The sequence below is a fragment of the Narcine bancroftii genome, chromosome 6 (assembly GCF_036971445.1).
Source record: "Narcine bancroftii isolate sNarBan1 chromosome 6, sNarBan1.hap1, whole genome shotgun sequence".
NCBI lineage: Eukaryota > Metazoa > Chordata > Chondrichthyes > Torpediniformes > Narcinidae > Narcine > Narcine bancroftii.
Window position 1 is genome coordinate 221,697,141 of NC_091474.1, and position 18,474 is coordinate 221,715,614.

At 41.2% G+C, this 18,474-nt stretch overlaps 1 protein-coding gene and 1 long non-coding RNA gene across 6 annotated transcripts in view; one reads left to right on the forward strand and one right to left on the reverse strand.

The window, feature by feature from the left end:
* The window catches only part of atg5 (ATG5 autophagy related 5 homolog (S. cerevisiae)), a 236,908-nt gene that overhangs the window by 198,040 nt on the left and 20,394 nt on the right, over window positions 1-18,474 (reverse strand). For all 4 annotated transcript variants that reach the window (XM_069887482.1, XM_069887481.1, XM_069887483.1 and 1 more), the window contains exon 3: window positions 6,516-6,643. In XM_069887482.1, the coding sequence (XP_069743583.1) occupies window positions 6,516-6,643 (128 nt within the window). The remainder of the gene's footprint in view (window positions 1-6,515; window positions 6,644-18,474) is intronic.
* On the forward strand, window positions 1,687-17,560 carry LOC138737049 (uncharacterized). 2 transcript variants are annotated; one of them, XR_011340729.1, is made up of 5 exons: window positions 1,687-2,079; window positions 2,805-2,861; window positions 5,914-6,002; window positions 16,966-17,047; window positions 17,133-17,560. It is a non-coding gene; the product is annotated as an uncharacterized lncRNA (long non-coding RNA). The 2 variants fall into 2 exon arrangements; XR_011340730.1 differs by lacking the exon at window positions 5,914-6,002 and having other exon boundaries at window positions 17,133-17,559.

Genomic DNA, 18,474 nt, shown 5'->3' on the forward strand with positions numbered 1-18,474 from the left:
TCTGTATTACAATTTATATGTTAAGTACATACTATGAATTGAATTGAATTATGTAATTAGTTAGAAATTGTGCATAAAGGGTTTTTTCTATTAAAATAAATAAAAATATTTTTAAAAGACTACATGGAGTATTGTGTACAATTCTAGTCACCTAGCTATAGGAAAGACATCAAATTGGAAAACTGCAGAAAAGATTCATGAGTATGTTGGAAGGACTGGAGGACTTGAATTATGAAAGGCTATATAGGTAAAGATTTTTCTCACTCGAACAAAGGAAATAGAAGAGGGACCTTATAGAGGTGTATAAAATTATGAGGGACAGTGATACAGTGAATATTCAGACTTTTCCCCCTCAGAGTGGGGGTGCCTAAAACTAGAGGACATAGATTGAAGTTGAAAGGGGAAGGTTTAATTGGGATCTGAAGGGACTCTTTTTCCACAGAGAGCAGTGGGTGCATGGAATGAGCTGTCAGTGAAAGTGGTAGAGTCAGGTACAATTATAAAATTTAAAAGATATTGAGAGAGGTACATAGATAGAAAAACAAATGCAGATGAGTGAAACGAGCTTTGAGAGATTTCATGCTCTGCATGCCAAAGGGGCAGTTTCTGTGCTGTAGAATTCTGACTATTCGTGCTCCATTTCTTATATTAAATCTCGTGACGGTGAGATCACTCTCACCAAATGTTTTCCTATTGACACCTCTATGGTTCTGGCTATCAAATTCCAGAGAAGGAGCATTCAAATTGTCAAACCTAGTTCATATTTCTTGGGACTCAACTCAGCACTAATTCTCTTGACACAACTGTTCTAACCACCCTTGTACCTGATCCCACAGTCCAGGGAACAGCAAATGCGATACAAAAAACTCATAAATGTTGGAGGAACTCAGCCCATCTCACAGCATCCATAGGAGGAAAAGATATATTACTGATGTTTCGGGCCAAAGCCCTTCTTCAAGGTTTAGGTCGAAAACCTGTATCTGAAGTTGTGAAAACCAAAAAGATACAATTTTTTTTAGCGCAGACATGATGTCACAAGTTGAAAAAAATTCACCAACTGGACTTTCCCATGTGGGGCTCTGACAACCTGTTGGCGGCAGGTTGGTAACAACAGAGCTCTGTGGTACAAAATGAGATCTTTGCTTCTGCTGGGAAGATGTCAAACGGAGTTGGGTCCAAATCTTCAGCATCAGCTGCAGCCGGAGTTGGTGACAGCAACTCCATTGTCAACATCGGGTGCAATGCCATCTGCATCGGAGAGTCACCTTGGACTCTAGGGCAGGAGCAGGGACCCCAAGCTCCTTGTGATGCTTAGATCCACTGCGCCGAAAACTGAAAAAAAAAAACCCAAAAACGTTTTGGACACGGGGTACTGTACCTGTATAAGCAAAGAACCGAAAGGCATCAAAATAAAGACTGAGGAGTGGCAGGGGAGGGGCTGAGTGAGCTGAGGAAAATGCGACGGGGAAGAAGTGGTGGGGGGGGGGGTTTAAACAGAAATCAGATAAGTTGATGTTAATGCCATCCGGTTGGCGGGTGCCCATATGGAAGATGAGGTATTCCTCCAATTTGCAGGTGGTCATGAGACCATGGGCAGACATGTCAGCAAGGGAATGGAACAGGGAATTGGAATGTGTAGCTACTGGCAGATTGTGATATCACGCACAAATGTGTTCCATGCTCCAAACTAATGAAAACCTCAAGTGCAACCACGGTTTCTAACTGAACCATACGAGCAACACAATGGCAGGATATCCAAGAGTTTACTGAAGCTACAAAACCACAACTCTTCCTCCCAGCACAAAGTGTCCAGCCTGTGTGATTTACCGAATCACCTTCTCTGCTCTTGACCATCATTTAGCAAGTTGAAAACAAGACAGACTTCACCTCTTCCACCCACTTATCCTCTGCTTGCCACAAATTAACCATCCAACAAAACCGTACAACTCCGATTATTTGAAAATGTCGGGCCTGACCAATCTTGGAAAAATGACAAAGGAAGGCTTTTTAAGTATTAAAATAATGTTTTAAATATCACCGAGACCAACCAACCGCTGATTTCCCAGGGAGGCTTCTCAGGTTGGCTGAACACTTACCGACCGACAAATCAGTCGGCATGTGTGTGTAGTAGTAGCAGTAGGCTGAGGGGAGGGTTCAGAGTTGGGACCTCTGTGGTGCCGAGGAGGGAAGGAAGGGGAGAGGGAAAGACAGAAGGAAAAGGTGTGGAAGGGGAGAGGAAGGAGGGAGGGAAGGAACACCACTGAGCCCAAGGTCCTGCTCTTGCCCGGGAGGCCGCTCTCCTTCTTGATGGTGCAGGGACAAGGGATCCTTCCGACCGCTTGAGGCTGGGAGACGACGGCATGCAGTTTGAGAGGGAGAGTGAAGAGAAAAGTCAATAGGGGAAGGTAAAGAAGAAATGAAAAGAGAGAGGGGAGGGAGTTACCTGAAACGATGATAATCGTCCTGCTAATTTCATGTCGAGTGAATTTTTTTTTCAACCTGTGAGGTCAGTTTGTCTCATTAAAAATATGGATAAGTGAGGATTCTGATTTATTGCAGATATCCTCATTCATCTGTAATTTTTTTTAAAAATTGGATAAATAAGGATTTCAGAGTATCTGATTTTGGATAATCGAAGTTGTACTCTAGTTAAATGTGCAATCCTGTCCTTGCATGTCACCCATTTTTTTATTAAATTAAAAATTTCAATTCTGTAATCAGAAAGCAGCAATTTCATTCATGCGATTTAGACAAGTTCAGGTAACAATTTGTTGAGGAACATTCAAGTTTTTTTCTAACAACAGGGCTGGAGATCAGCATGGAAAACTGGATAGGAACCACTGGATTCAATATCCTTTAAGGTAGTAATATTGAGTCATGAAATGAGTGTTGAAAGACAAGTGTTGATTTACTTTTTCGCCCCACACAAATCCTGAAACAGCAAATTTTATTCCACATTTTTGGGCAGTTCAATTTATGAATTTTGCAAGGACAAATTTCCATAAATTGAAATTACTAGAGCATTGGGTCACCTACAAAAAAAAAATTACTTCTGATTACAAGTTTGCATGTGAACTGCAAAATGGAAAGGAGACCTTTCATATGGTTTACTCTGGCCACTGTTCATTTTAGCCACATGTTAAAGCCTATTGTGGAACAGAATCAAATTCAATATTGTCAAACCTTTCAAAACATATTGTAGCAATCCAAGACTCAAGACAGGAATAATAAACTGCAAGATCATGAATATTTAGCACACATGAAACAGAAGCTGGAGCCACCAGTACACAACTGATTTATTTCTTCACTCACATCTGATACCAAGTTTGTCTAATCTTGTTCTACCCACAATTGAGCAACTTCTGTGCTTTAGCACCATCCACTGGTGAACTGGCAAATGCACAATTTTTTTAAAAAAATGCATGAGAGGTTTATATTTTGTCCTTGGAAGGACTCCTGGTAAATCGACAGTTTGTCAGAACATTTCAGACACAATATCATCTTAACAATCACACAAATTCACTTCCAAATGGGACAAATGCTTCGCAATGAGAGATGAAACAGTCCACAATTTATCCTCATCCCTGGTCCATCGACCAAGGCTAATAATTATTCTTTACTCTGAACCAACCTCCACAAGATTTTACCATGAAGTCAACTGGTACATTATAGAATCAGTCAGACATAACTTGTCCATGCTGAAATCAGCAATCAAGGCTTGTCCCATTGGCCTCTATTTGGTTCATACCTTTCTAAACCATTCCTATCCATATTTGTTTTTTGAACATCATAATTATACCCGTTTCTATAGCTTCCACTGGCAGCTAGTCTCAGATACAGTCTAATCTCAGAGTGATAAAGGTCCCTTTTAAGTCCCTCCCCACAAACCTATTCCCTCTCATTTTAGAATCAGTGACTTGGGTATTTCATTTATTTTATATATGCCCCCTCATGATTTTATAAACCCAAGTTCCCACTCGCCAGGGCCCTGCCATTTATTATGCAAATCCTACCCTGGTTTGATTTACCAAAGTACAACACCTAACAGAATTAAATTTCATTTGCCAATTCTTGGCCCACAATTCCAAATGATTTATTATGTTTAAATTTACATGACCTTCCTCATTATCTATTCAACCACCATCTGGAAATTTACTAATTGGACTGACTTTAAGCTAATACACATCAATAGAAAATACTGCAATAAGAAAAACTAAATGTGGCCTCTTTTAAAATACTTAGCAGAATTCTCCAACACTGGACTTGGTGAATGCACCCAAGTTCTGCATTTCAGTGCTGAGTGACCCACCTCAGCCCACCCAACGCAAGTATTCACCTCTGGTCTCTATACCTTGCGTCAATGGTTCACCACACAGAATTATGCAAGGGAGCAAGGGGTCATGTTGAGTTCCAACATAGGAACAAGCAGGTTGCATACCAGTGTTCAGACTCCAAGATAAGAGTGCTATAATGAATCTGTACATGTCATGGTAGTGCTAAACAGGAAAATAAAAATTGCTGGAACCACTCAGGTCAGGAGGAATTTCTGGAAAGAAAAACAGTTAACATTTCAGGTCAGAGACCCTTTGTCCAAACATCGATATTTGACCCAAAACATTAACTCTTGTGTTTCTATGGATGCTGCCCAATTGTCTTCAGCATTTCCAGTCTTAATCTCCGATTTATAATACAATCCAATTTTTGGATTTTCAATTCTAAGGGAGTACCAATGTAGTAGTGAACTTTCCTTTAAGATACTGACTGATCCAATACATCTCGACATTCTATTGAAATTTTACATAGCTCACCCAAAGGACAAAAGTAGGAAAGAAAAATCTACCCAGCTCCTTCTTGATATAAATGATTCACTGTTCAATTCTTTTTTTCTTGGTTTTCAGTCTTCCAGCTTCCAATTAGTACATTCCAAAGTTCCCTACAGAAATACAAGTCTGATTTGCACTCTCCATCTGAAATAATTGAGCTAGTTTTCTGAGAAGATTGTCAAATAAGTTTGCTTTCCAGTTTCTCTTCTGGAGGAAAAAAAGTCTTGATGGATGACTTTTCAAGTCTTCACTCACTCAATGCAGAATCAAGTACTGAAATCAGTGAGACAGTTTTTCCCAAAATCATCTGCAGCCAAGAGAACTGTTCAAAATTTTCAGCAATTATACACTGGGCGCTCCTTGAATTTCAGATATCTTACAAGCTAAAGAATACAATCATTGAGAACCAAGTCCCTCAATCTACAAGTCAGCTCAATACATAAAAGTGCTGGAGAAACTCCCAGGTCATACAGCACCCAGAGGAAGTAAAGACAATTAATGTTTTGGGCCTGAGCTCTTCAGGAATCTAGACTATAGGCCATTTCATGTCAGGCCTCCGCCTTGAGACCGGCTATAGGAGCCGATGGAAAACGAAAAATTTATCTTTCAGACAATAGCCCTAAAAGGCTGCTCCAGTGGCCAATTCATATCCAGAGGCACCTCGTAGTGCCCTCCTGATCCGATAGAGGCAGGGTGACGAGTGCCTCCCGTCATAAATATGCGGCATAGCAATGGCCGTCTTCCCTACCCATAATCCCCCACGCAGCTGGAACCACTCTGTGTTTCCCAGAACAGTTCCAGCTGATGGGGGATTATGGGTAAGAAACACTGTCATTGCTTTGCTGCGTTTTGAGCCGCAGAGAGCGGCCCCGAAGACCGAAGTGCCCATAAGGTGCTGGAGCTACCAGCGGGGCTGTCACAGCCTGCACCAACCACCCCTGATGTCCCCCACCAGCCACCCCTGCCCCAACGGTCCCCGCAGACCATGCCTTGCCCCATCGGTCTCCGCCGACCTCCCCTTCCCAGTGGGGCTGATTAAGTCATTAGCCTGCCCCTAAACAGCTGCTTATCTGTTTACCTTGACATTTAGATCAATCGGCAGAGCACAGCACTCCACCGATTATCCCTCTATGAGAGGGGTTAGATTATGCGGCTCAGAGGCAGCTGCTGCACAGAGAGGTAAGTGGTTATGTGTTTTGGCAGAGGTTCCCTGCCTTTACATTTGGATTTTTGCTCTATCTGAAAGGGCCTTATAGATCAAAACACACGATCTTTTACTTCCTATGGATGCTGCATGATCTGCTGGGTTTCTCTAGCACTCGAAACACCTGCAGATTTTCTTGTCTAACTACATTCCATTCAGACATTCTCTCAACCATGACAACCTGACAAACTTCATTTTACTTGTTTTACAAATGCATGTATTCTGGCTGCAAATTCATAAGCAAGAGTTTTTTTTTCCCCTAAACTTTAATTGATTAAATTTGGAACATGCAAGCACAATGCATCCAAAAAAATTCAACAGCAATTTTAAACATTGACCAATTTAATTACTAAAAGTACTCCTGTTTTAAGCAGAAATATTGCAAGTGATAGTTATGGAATATTTAAAAAGTACTTTTTCACCCAAATTATGATGTGCTTTTTAATGGTGAATGGAGCAGTTATACACAACATCAATTGGAAACTCACCATTTGAGAGGTACACCTTCATATTCAAACCACATCTCTCCCACATCCTCTTGTCTCATAACTTTCTGGAAGTGCTTTTTAGCTTTATCAGTGACGAGCATCAGGTAACTGACTCTTGGTAAAAGCAGCTGAAAAGAAATTATAAAATTAAAAGGTTACGTGATGCAAAAAAAAAATGAAAACTATTCATTCATTTTAAAAAATTTGAAAATAAATTACCTAAAATACCTCTTCCGATTGATACCATATACATTGAAGACAAAAATCTACCTTTTATTTAGAGATTCAAATCAACTTTTAAAATTTGGATGAAAACAAGAAAAGTTTAAATATCAGAAAATACTGATATCCAAGTAATTTTTTTTTAATTTGTACAAATTGTAATTGACCTGAGTGGTTCAAATAAAAGATAGTACTGTATTCTCAACTTTTAGTTAACCCCTTCTAAGCTCATAGAAGTTGATTAGGATAGTGAGATTTGCAGCAAAAAAAGTCCCATTCACTTTATTTAACCTTTTTGGGTATTTTCAGGCATCTGTCTACATTTTGCTTATACCTTGATGAAGTGCTCAAGGCCGAAACATCTTTATCTTTGCTATATAAAGAAAGATGGTTGACCTGCTAAGTTTCTCCAACATTGTGTTTTTACTTCAATCACAGCATCTGCAGACTTTCACCTTTTACTCCATTTTGTGAATGTCCTTTATATACCTCAATCACCATCAACATATCTAACGTCTTCAAGAAATACTCTTACACCTCTTGTTAATTCTATCACCACATGCAATCAAGAGAGAGCAAGGAAAAAAAACTTTGATGGGATGACTTCCATGTTGGTCCAATGCATTGCTAGATCAAGTTCTAGGGCATGAAGTCATCCAAGTTTCAGTGGAAGAGCATTTGGGAAGCAGCGATGGTAAGAGAACTAAAAAAAGTGATGAAATAAAAAGGAATCTGTTTGACTTGTTAGGTGACCAATTCAAGGATGAATATTGGAAACTGTCAGGGAAAGCAAAAAGGAAAATACAATAGGCCGAGTGTGAGCAGAGGAAGTCCAAGAGCAAATAAAACAGAAAATGTTCAAAATACACAAAAGGCCAGGTGGCATCTGTTGAAAGAGAAAGAGTTAATAATTCAGGTGGAATACCCTTTGCTAGAAATGGGAGAGAGAGAGAGAAAGAGAGAGAATTAGTACTGTATCAAGTTTGAAGACAGGATTGGGGAAAAGGGATGAGAAGAAAAAGTTTGACCCGAAACTTCAATATTTTTCCTTCCATATATGCCATTGGGCCTGTGAGTGCTTCCACCATTTTCAGTTTTTTTTTTAAAAACTTCAGAAGTCGAGCATCTATACTTTTTATTTTAAGTGTTAATAGTAAGTAGGAAGAAAGAAGTAAGGTCAACAAAGAGAAGGAAAGTGATCAATTCATGATAGCTATTGGAATACTGAACAATTACTTTGACCAAAAACAATGCCTTTCAACCCCTGTGCTTACTTCACCATAACAAAAGAAATTATGGGTGACTTTCCAGGACGAACCTCACTTTCATCGATTCCCTTAATATAAATATTCATTAAGCCATCTTGAAGATACTTGGCAACAAAAGCCACAGCCTCGAAATAATTTTAAATTCACTACCCCATCTCTCAGTTGACCCCTGACAAGCTGAGTACCCCTTATCCGAAGATTTGAAAACCAAATTTTTTTTAGTGAAGATGTAGCGTCACAAGTTGAAAAAAATTCACCACCTTGCTTGCCCATGTGGGGCTCTGACAGTCTGTTGGCACCAGTTTAGTAACAACAGAGCTCTGTGGTACAAAACAAAATAATTGCTTCTGGCTGGGAAAATGCCAAACGATGCTGGGTCCAAGTCTTCAGTATTGAGTTGGCAACAGTGACTCCATTCTCAATATTGGGTGCAATGCCATCTGCATCAAAGAGGTCGCCTCGGGTTCCCGGGTAAGAGCGAGGAACCTAGTTGTGGACCAGCAGTTGCAGGGAGGTGTTGGGTCGGCAGTAGCGGTGGGGGGTGGTTTTCTTTTGTAAGCAGAGATAGTTTTTTTTTTGGTAAGCACTAAACATTAGTTCATGTGAATTTTCCAATTGTAGCATCATGTCGGCGCTCAAAAAGCCTGCCATTGTTTGTTATTGCGGCTTAACTGATGAAACAGGTATTCTGGTGATGCTACTGTGCTTAGTTACAATGTACCAAAATCCAAAAAACCCAAAATAACAAAAAAGGTCTGGACCCAAGCATTTCTAATAAGAGGTACTCAACCTGTATTTTGAAATTTGTGATTCATGCATTTAGACATAACAGCCAGTGAAAACCAACTCCACACTAATCCTACAAAAGTCTAGAAGAATTTTATCTTTTCTCTTTGGCTTGGCTTCGCGGACGAAGATTTATGGAGGGGGTAAAAAGTCCACGTCAGCTGCAGGATCGTTTGTGGCTGACCAGTCCGATGCGGGACAGGCAGACACGATTGCAGCGGTTGCAAGGGAAAATTGGTTGGTTGGGGTTGGGTGTTGGGTTTTTCCTCCTTTGCCTTTTGTCAGTGAGGTGGGCTCTGCGGTCTTCTTCAAAGGAGGCTGCTGCCCGCCAAACTGTGAGGCGCCAAGATGCACGGTTTGAGGCGTTATCAGCCCATTGGCGGTGGTCAATGTGGCAGGCACCAAGAGATTTCTTTAGGCAGTCCTTGTACCTTTTCTTTGGTGCACCTCTGTCACGGTGGCCAGTGGAGAGCTCGCCATATAATACGATCTTGGGAAGGCGATGGTCCTCCATTCTGGAGACATGACCCATCCAGCGCAGCTGGATCTTCAGCAGCGTGGACTCGATGCTGTCGACCTCTGCCATCTCGATTACCTCGACGTTAGGGGTGTGAGCGCTCCAATGGATGTTGAGGATGGAGCGGAGACAACGATTCACTACCCCATCTCTCAGTTGACCCCTGACAAGCTGAGTACCCCTTATCCGAAGATTTGAAAACCAAATTTTTTTTAGTGAAGATGTAGCGTCACAAGTTGAAAAAAATTCACCACCTTGCTTGCCCATGTGGGGCTCTGACAGTCTGTTGGCACCAGTTTAGTAACAACAGAGCTCTGTGGTACAAAACAAAATATTTGCTTCTGGCTGGGAAAATGCCAAACGATGCTGGGTCCAAGTCTTCAGTATTGAGTTGGCAACAGTGACTCCATTCTCAATATTGGGTGCAATGCCATCTGCATCAAAGAGGTCGCCTCGGGTTCCCGGGTAAGAGCGAGGAACCTAGTTGTGGACCAGCAGTTGCAGGGAGGTGTTGGGTTGGCAGTAGCGGTGGGGGGTGGTTTTCTTTTGTAAGCAGAGATAGTTTTTTTTTTGGTAAGCACTAAACATTAGTTCATGTGAATTTTCCAATTGTAGCATCATGTCGGCGCTCAAAAAGCCTGCCATTGTTTGTTATTGCGGCTTAACTGATGAAAAAGGTATTCTGGTGATGCTACTGTGCTTAGTTACAATGTACCAAAATCCAAAAAACCCAAAATAACAAAAAAGGTCTGGACCCAAGCATTTCTAATAAGAGGTACTCAACCTGTATTTTGAAATTTGTGATTCATGCATTTAGACATAACAGCCAGTGAAAACCAACTCCACACTAATCCTACAAAAGTCTAGAAGAATTTTATATATTATAATGAAATAACATTTTAAACTAAGTATAAGGCTCTGCTAAAAGGACAAAACCATCACACAAATTAAGGTAGCAAGGAATGTTGTCCCTTTAGTAGAAAGACCATTAAACAAGTTACCATGGAGAAATCTCTAGGATTAGGCGAGTTCTGCAATCAAAGGGGAAAGACACCAGCTTCCATCAGGTCCGAGAGAACAGGAGAGAAACCAGAAATTCCAGGTCTTCAAGTACCAATGCCAGTCCTCTCCAAATCAAGCCACAGGCAGATCTCCTCTCAGCTTTCCTTACAGATCGCTCTCTCTGGGACTCCTTCATCCTCTCAGCCCTTTTCCATATTCACCCTCTTAGTATCTATCCTTGGACCACAAGAAATGCTACACTTGCACTCACCTCCCCCTCACTACCATTCAGGCCCCCAAACAGTCCTTCCAAATGAAGGACTACACTTGTAAATCTGCAAGGGTCATCAACTGCATCCAGTGCTCCCGTTGTGGCCTCCTCTAGAATCACAGAGGTTGGATGCAAACTCTGAGATCACATTTTTGAGCATCTTCATTCTATCCACTGCAAAAGGGATCTCTCAGTGGCCAAGCATTTTAATTCCACGTTCAAAATCTTCAACTCCCTCTGACCCCTGCTACCCTCTACCTCTGACTTCCCCTACCTGCCACTTCCACCTTCCGACTTCTCCAACCTCTCCATTCTCCCTCCCCCACCGCAACGGCCCAGCACCCACACCCCCCCCCCAATGAACCACAATATGCACTTTGTCTAGTCTGCTGTTTCCTCCAAAAATTATAGAAGGTTAGTCAAGCAAAATTTACGCAAAGGAAATGCACCTCCAAGTGTTCAATCACGTCATCCTTGACAATTGACTCCAACAATTTCCCACCCATTGGTGTTAGGCTAACTGATCTATAATTCAAATATCATGTACAAATTTATCAATGACATGATGGTGTAAGGTAAAAACATCATGAGATGGGACCGGAGAAGGAGTCACCCAGTACTAAGGAGTAACAGAATGCAGATGTGACCTTGTACACTCAAGATAAGCTTTGCACTAACAAGAATGATGTGAGCAGACTAACAGAGAAGGATAGCAACAGTTTATTCATTGGACAATGTCATGGTATGATAATTTACTAAGTACGTATCCTGAGGTATAAAAAAAACACCACTTGCTGATATCGGGAGAATGCGCCTTCTCCAACTAACACTGTTAGTTGTGTTACAATCCGGTAATAAAGAACCTTGATTTCGACTCAGTCTGGTGTCTGACTCACTCATTCTTGAACAAAGCAGACCTAACAATGGTCGCTGGCAGAATCACAGGTGGTAATGAAGAAGAGTACAGGAGGGAGATAAATCAGCTAGTTGAGTAGTGTCACAACAACAACCTTGCAATCAGTATTAGCAAAACTAAGGATCTGAATGTGCACTTCAGAAAGGGGAAATCAGGAGAACACAGTGCAATCCCCAGGGGGGAGTCAGCAGTGGAATCAATATATTTGAAGATCTATCCTGGGGCCATCATGTCGATACAATCATGAAGAAGGGTTGCCAACAGCAAGATTTCATTCCAAGTTTGAGGAGATTTGGTATTTCACCAAAAACTTGCAAATTTCAATAGAAGTATCGTGGAGAGCATTATGACTGTCTGTTTAGAGATGCCAATACACAGGACAGGAAAAGGCAACAGAGGGTTGTAATCTCAGCCAGCGCCATCATGGCCATTAGCTCACTCAATTTATGACCTCTTTAAGGGGTGGTGTTTCAAGAAAGCATCTTCTGTCATCAAGGACTGTCAATACTTAGGTCATGTCCTCTTCTCACTGCTACCATCTGGAAGAAGGTACAGGAGCCTGAAGACAAACACTTAACATTATAAAAACACTTTTTTTTCCCCCCTCTTCTTTTGCAGAATTTATTTTTAAATTTTAGAAATAGCACGGCAACAGGCCATTTTGGCCCACAAGTTCATGCTGCCCAATTTAAACCTAATTAACCTACACCTCCAGTAGTATATTTAAGAAAATTTAATTTTTGCACAATACTGTTGCCGTAAAACAAAACAAAAATTGTAATGCATATTCTTGACAATAAACATAATTCGGATTTCCTCTCTGCTGCCTCCCTCCCCATGCCAGAATCTATTGATTCTTGGAAGATCATTACTAATTTCTCCATAAACTCTATAGCTACTTCTTTCAAAACTTGAGGATGCATTCCATCTTGTCTGGGAGACTTACCTTAGACTCGCACTTGTTTCCCAAGCTCTTTCTCCCTGGAGTTTGTGACTCCATTCATTTCTCTTCCAGGACGCCCTTGAAAGACCAGTGTACTGCTAATGTCTTCCACAGTAAAGGCAGATGCAAAATACTCATTCAGTTCCTCTGCCATCTCATCCATTACAATTTCTCCAATGTTATTTTCTATCAGCCCTATATCAACTCCTGTCTCTTTTTACTATTGATATACAGTAAAACCTCGTTAGAACGCGGTAGTTGGGATCCAAGATTACAGCCAAGTTACGGAACAGATGCATATATGTCATAATTATGGAAGCAGGAAGACAGAGTACTGTGACTCAAACCCTATGATAAGACCTTTAAGATCTTTAAACTCCACATATTAACATCCACATCTTGTAAATGAGTCACAAGAATCCATTTTTGAGTTTGTGGCTGTTCGCCACTGTTAGCCTGGCTCCTAAAATCAATGTCCACAGACACCCGTGCTACAAGTGATTCCGCGGATTAACAAATTGTGTTCTGACGAGGTTTCACTTTATTTTAAGATTTTCGTATCCTTTTTGATATTATTTGCTAGCTTCCTTTCAAAATTCAACTTTTCCTTCATAATGACCTTCTTAGTTGTCTTCTATGCACTTTTAAAAGCTTCCCAGCCCTCTACCTTTCCACCTACTTTTGCTTCTTTGTATATTCTTTCTTTCGTTTTTACTTTGGCATCGGCTTCTCTAATCAGCCAGTTATGTAAATTTTCCATTCAAACATTTCATCTTTTTTGTAATGTACCTGACCTGCACCTTCCTTATTTCTCACAGAAACTTCAGCCATTGCTGCTGTGCCATCTTTCCTGCTCATGTGCCTTTCCAATCACCTTTGGCCAGTTCTCTCATACCTCTGTAGTCCCCTTTATTCCACTGGTTTCTCCCTCTCAAACTGCAGGGCAAATTCTATCAGATCACGATCACTGTCTCTGAAGGGTTCCCTTGCCTTTAGCTCCCTATCAACTCTGTTTCATTCCGTTAACTCAATCCAGAATTGCCACTTCCCTGGTCGGTTCAGCCATAAGCTATTCTGAATGGCTATCACCAAGGCATTCAATTCATTTCTTCTCTTGGGATTTAAGGAAATCCCCAATCAACCTGCATATTGAAATCCACTGTGACGACTGTAATGTTGCCCTTTTTGCATTTCTTCTCTATCTTCTTCTGTAGTTTGCACACCATATCGTGGCTACTGTTTGGAGGCCTGCATGCAACTCCCATCGAGGACTTTTTACCCTTACAGTTTCTTAATTCTACCCACAGGGATTATTTTCATATTGACCCAATGTCTCCTCTCTCTGAAGATTTCATTCTATTTTAACCAGCAGAACAACCTGTCCTTCCGATACACTGTGAATCCACGGATATTTAGTTCCCAGCTGCAGTCTTCTTTCAGCCACAACTCAGTGATGGCTCCAATGTCATATCTCCCAACTTCCTGCTGTGCTACGAAATCACAAACCTTATTTCTTGTACTGCAGGCATTTAAATACAAGACCTTCAGTACTCTATTTATCACTCTTTTTAAATTTTGTTTCCAAAGTATCTCAAATTAAATCCTTCACCTTATGCTTGCAATGTTGCCCTATTCACTGCCCTCTCATTCTGGTGCCCACCTGCCCCCCCCCCCCCCGCCAAACTATTTTAAACCCTTCACAACATCTCCTGCAAACCTGCCCACCAGGATATTACTTCCCCCTTTCGTTCAGGTGCAACCTGTCCTTTTTGTGCAGGTTATACCTTCTCCAAGAGATCCCAATGATCAAAGAATGTGAACTCCTGCCCCAACTCTTCAGCAATACATCTGTCCGCCATCCTAATCCTGTCCACACTAGCGGGTGGCAGAGGCAGAAGTACAGAGATTATCACCCTCGAGGTCCTGATTTTTAAGCTTCCTTCCCAACTCCCTATACTCTTCAACACCTCATCTTTTTTCCTATTTATGTCATTGACACGAGCATGGACCACAATATCTGGCTGCTCGTCCTCCCACTTGAGAATCCTATGGACTCAATCTGAGATGTCCATGACCCTTGCACCTGGGAGGCAATATACCATCCGGGAATTTTGATCTTGTTCACAAAACCTCCCATCTGTTCCCCTAATATCAAATCCCCAATCACTTTTGGTCTCTTTTTCTCCCTCTGAGCCCAAATACCAGACTCTGTGCCGGAGACAACTATAACTTGTCCTGGTAGATAGTCCCCCCACAATAGTATCCAAAATGGTACACTTATTGTGGAAGGGAACAGGTGTAGGGGTGCTCTGCACTGCCTATTCCCCCTTCCCATTCCTAACAGCCACCCAGTTAACTGTATCTTGCCTCTTGGGTGTGACTGTCTCCTTGTAGCTACTGTCTATCACTGCCTCCCAAATGATCCAGAGTTCATCCAATTCCATAATATGGTATGTCAGGAATTGCAGCTGGAAGCAGTTCTTGCAGATGTAGTCACCAGGGAAACTTGTGCTGTCCCATATTTCCCACATGCTGCAAATGGGGCATATACCACTGCCATCTCTACTACCCATTCTGCATCATAACAAAGAGATCTTACCTGACCTTACCTATGGCACATCCTCAATCTCTGCTCACTGAAGCCTCTTGAGCCAAAGCCTCTGACTCACCACTCCTATACTGGCCACTCCAAGAATGGCCGCTCCACTTGTGCTTGCTTTACTTTTACTCATTCCTGCTAATAAATTATGACTTAATCGGTCTGCTAAAACTCCGAGCCCCGTGAACGCTCCTTTTTAAATTCTTCTTCCTGACCTGTGTGCAACTCTCTCTCCTTATGATAAGATTAGTCCTCAATTGCTATACACTTTCCAATACCCTTCCAAATCAATATTCCTGTGCAAAATGAGGTCAGAGAATAATGTAGTAATGGATAAAGAAGTGAGTCGAATGAATTAGACAGTGCTTTCAAAGAGCTGTATTATGTATGACCTGTTGAAGAGCAGCCTGTGAATTTAATGACCATCTAAACTGCCGAATTATATCAAAGAACTTTGATCTCGGTAATTTAAGAAAACCTGCTGCTTTTGAGTTGACGTCAATAATTACAAAAATCTGAAAAGGGGGAGGGCAAGAATCAGAGCACATGGAGTGAAAAAGATGTCAAAAGAACCAAACATGACAAAGAAACATCTTTCTGGAATATATATCTGAATGAAGAACACAAGAAAGTGGAGCAGGATTAGACCATCTGACCAGTCAAGCCTGCACAGCCACTGAACAAGATCATGGCTGATCTGGCCATGGACTCAGCTCTACTTATCCACTTTTCCCCATCATCCTCAATGAAAAAATCTACCTATGTCTTAAATATATTTAATGAGGTAGCCTTCTACCAGGCAATGAATTCCAGCAGTTCCTCTTTAGCAGTCTTAAACCTAATCCCCTGAACCTTGAAGCCATATGCTCTCATTCTGGACTCACCAACCATGGAAATAACATTCCTCCTTCTATCTTATCTATTCTTTTCATAATTTTATACATCTCTAACTTAGACTAACTTGATTGGTCTTACATGCAGCTGGTATGGAATTGACTTGATGGATTAAATTCCTCTTTCCATAACTACAAGCATAAAGTTTATTCTTGTCATTCTGCTCTTGAGCCCTTGATGTGCATCATCAAGCCAACCTTCACTTTGGGAGCCACAAGTGAACTGTGGCCACAATATTCGGCTACTGCTGATAAAATACCAGCTTTGCACTAGTTTCATTTTCTATAGCATGATATTAAGTGAGAGAAAAAAATAATATAACCGAGACTAACGAAGGCATTGGCAGTAGACATTGTCCATATGGACTTCAGCAAGGGAGTTATCAAGAGACTGCATGATAGGCTGGTCGGAAAGGTTATATTGTAGGGCATCCAGGATGAGGTAGCAAACTAGATGCAAAATTAGCATGTCAATAGGAGATAGAGGGTTGGAGAAGGGTTGTTTAGACTTTTGGACAACTTAGTCATCATGGATGTGTTGAACTGAAGGGCATATTCCCATGATGTAAAATAGGATAAAATAAGAGCAAAATCACATGTATATACAAGACTCAATGTAGACATGCAACAGAGACAAAGTAAGTGCTGTGTTTTGATGTGGACAAGAATATCTGCCACATTCTATATGTCATGGAGGAGAAATTTAACACAACCAGATAATAGTTTGTTCCTCATCGTATTTTCAGCTATCAGATATATTTTCATTCCACAGTAGATTTTAAAAATGCCAATTATAAGACAATAAATAAGCTGGATGTAAAGAGCAAAATTCTTATCACACAAAGAACTGCTCAATACATCCTCTGTCCATGGCCTCATGCACTGTCAAACCAGAATTACCTGCAAATTGGAGAAGCAAAACCTAACTTTCCATCTGGGCACACTTCAACCAGATAAGTTTAATTCTTCTTCGGTGTAGCACTTTGCTTCCTTAAAATCTGAGCTCTTCATTTAATTTACCTCCCTCTACCAGATACTGGTGGAAGCTGATGGAAATCCAAAATAAAGACAGAATGCTGAAAATGGCCAGGCATCATTAACAGAAGCAAACAGAGGTAATGGTTCAAACTGGTATCAGCTCTCTCGCTCGCTACAATGCAATGTGACCTACTCATAATACGGTTGCCTTTTCTTTTACAGAATACAAGCAATGCAGGCAACCTCAGAAATCTATGACCATGTCACTCTTGTGGAGGTATTAGTGGCAAGCTATCTTTTAGAATCAACGCAGTCTTCTGCTGAAGGTACTCTACAGAGCTGATGGACAGAGCATTCCAGAATTTAAAGTGACCTTTTACCAAGTCAGGAAAGTGTGTAACCTGAAGGTGATCCTGCATATGCACCTTCTGTTCATGTCATACCCAGTGGCAGAGGTCAAGGTTTGGGAGATGCTGCAGAGGTACCCTAGGCAGATAACAGCAGATATTTTGTAGAGACAATAAATGCTTCAGCGAAGGTACCAATAAAATGAGCTGCTTTGCCCTGAAATCAAAACGTTGCAGATGCTGGAAACATTTAAAAAAATAAAATGTTGAAACTAAATGGATCAAGAAGAATCTACAAAAAAAAAATTTAATCAAAAAACAGAAAACGAGTCTTAATGCCCCCAATTTCCTCGAGGGAACACCCTCTCCACATACAGCAGCCTCATAATGACGATTTTACAGCACATACATGATACAATCCAGTGAAACATTAAGGTCTGCGTACGCAGTGACTGTAGTAAAAACACAATGCTGGAGAAACTTCAGCAGGTCACACATACTTTATAACACAAAGATAAAGATATAGAATCAATGTTTCAGGCCTGAGCCCTTCATCAAGGTGTGATCAAAATGTAGGTAGGCGTCTGAATAAAATGTTGAGTGCGAGGGGCAGGGAGAGATGCATAGGTAAGAGTTAATAGGCGAATAAGGGAGGGAGGGTGAAAAAAAAATGAGGAGGGGGATAGTTCTGAATAGAGAGGGAAGGGGTTGGAGAGCTGGGTAAGAGAGGGAGAATGGAGAGATAGGTGTTTCTTCCCCAATTTACAGGTGATTCTGGTTTGACAGTGCATGAGGCCATGGAGTGGGGCGCAGAATTGAAATGGTTGGCCACTAGGAAATCCCTGTCAGAATGAAGTGATCTCCCAGTCTGCTCCAGTCTCTTCGATACAAAGAATGCCACAACTGAAGCACCAGATGTACATTCGCAAGTCTGGTTGCAGCCTTGAATGGTGATGAGGGAGGATGTGTGGGTACAAGTGTGGCACTTCCTGCAATTACGGGGAAGGTGCCAAGGGGCTTCAAGCTTGAGTCAAGTTGACTATAAAGCAAGAATTTTATCTGATCATTCACCTTCATTCATGACACTTACAATGTTAGATAAAGAAGAATCAACTTATAGATGGAGATTTCACTCAATGTTATTAAAAAGACCATATTTTTGCAATTTTGTTAAAGGCAAATTCAGATTTTCCTTGAGACTAATTCTAATTCGATTA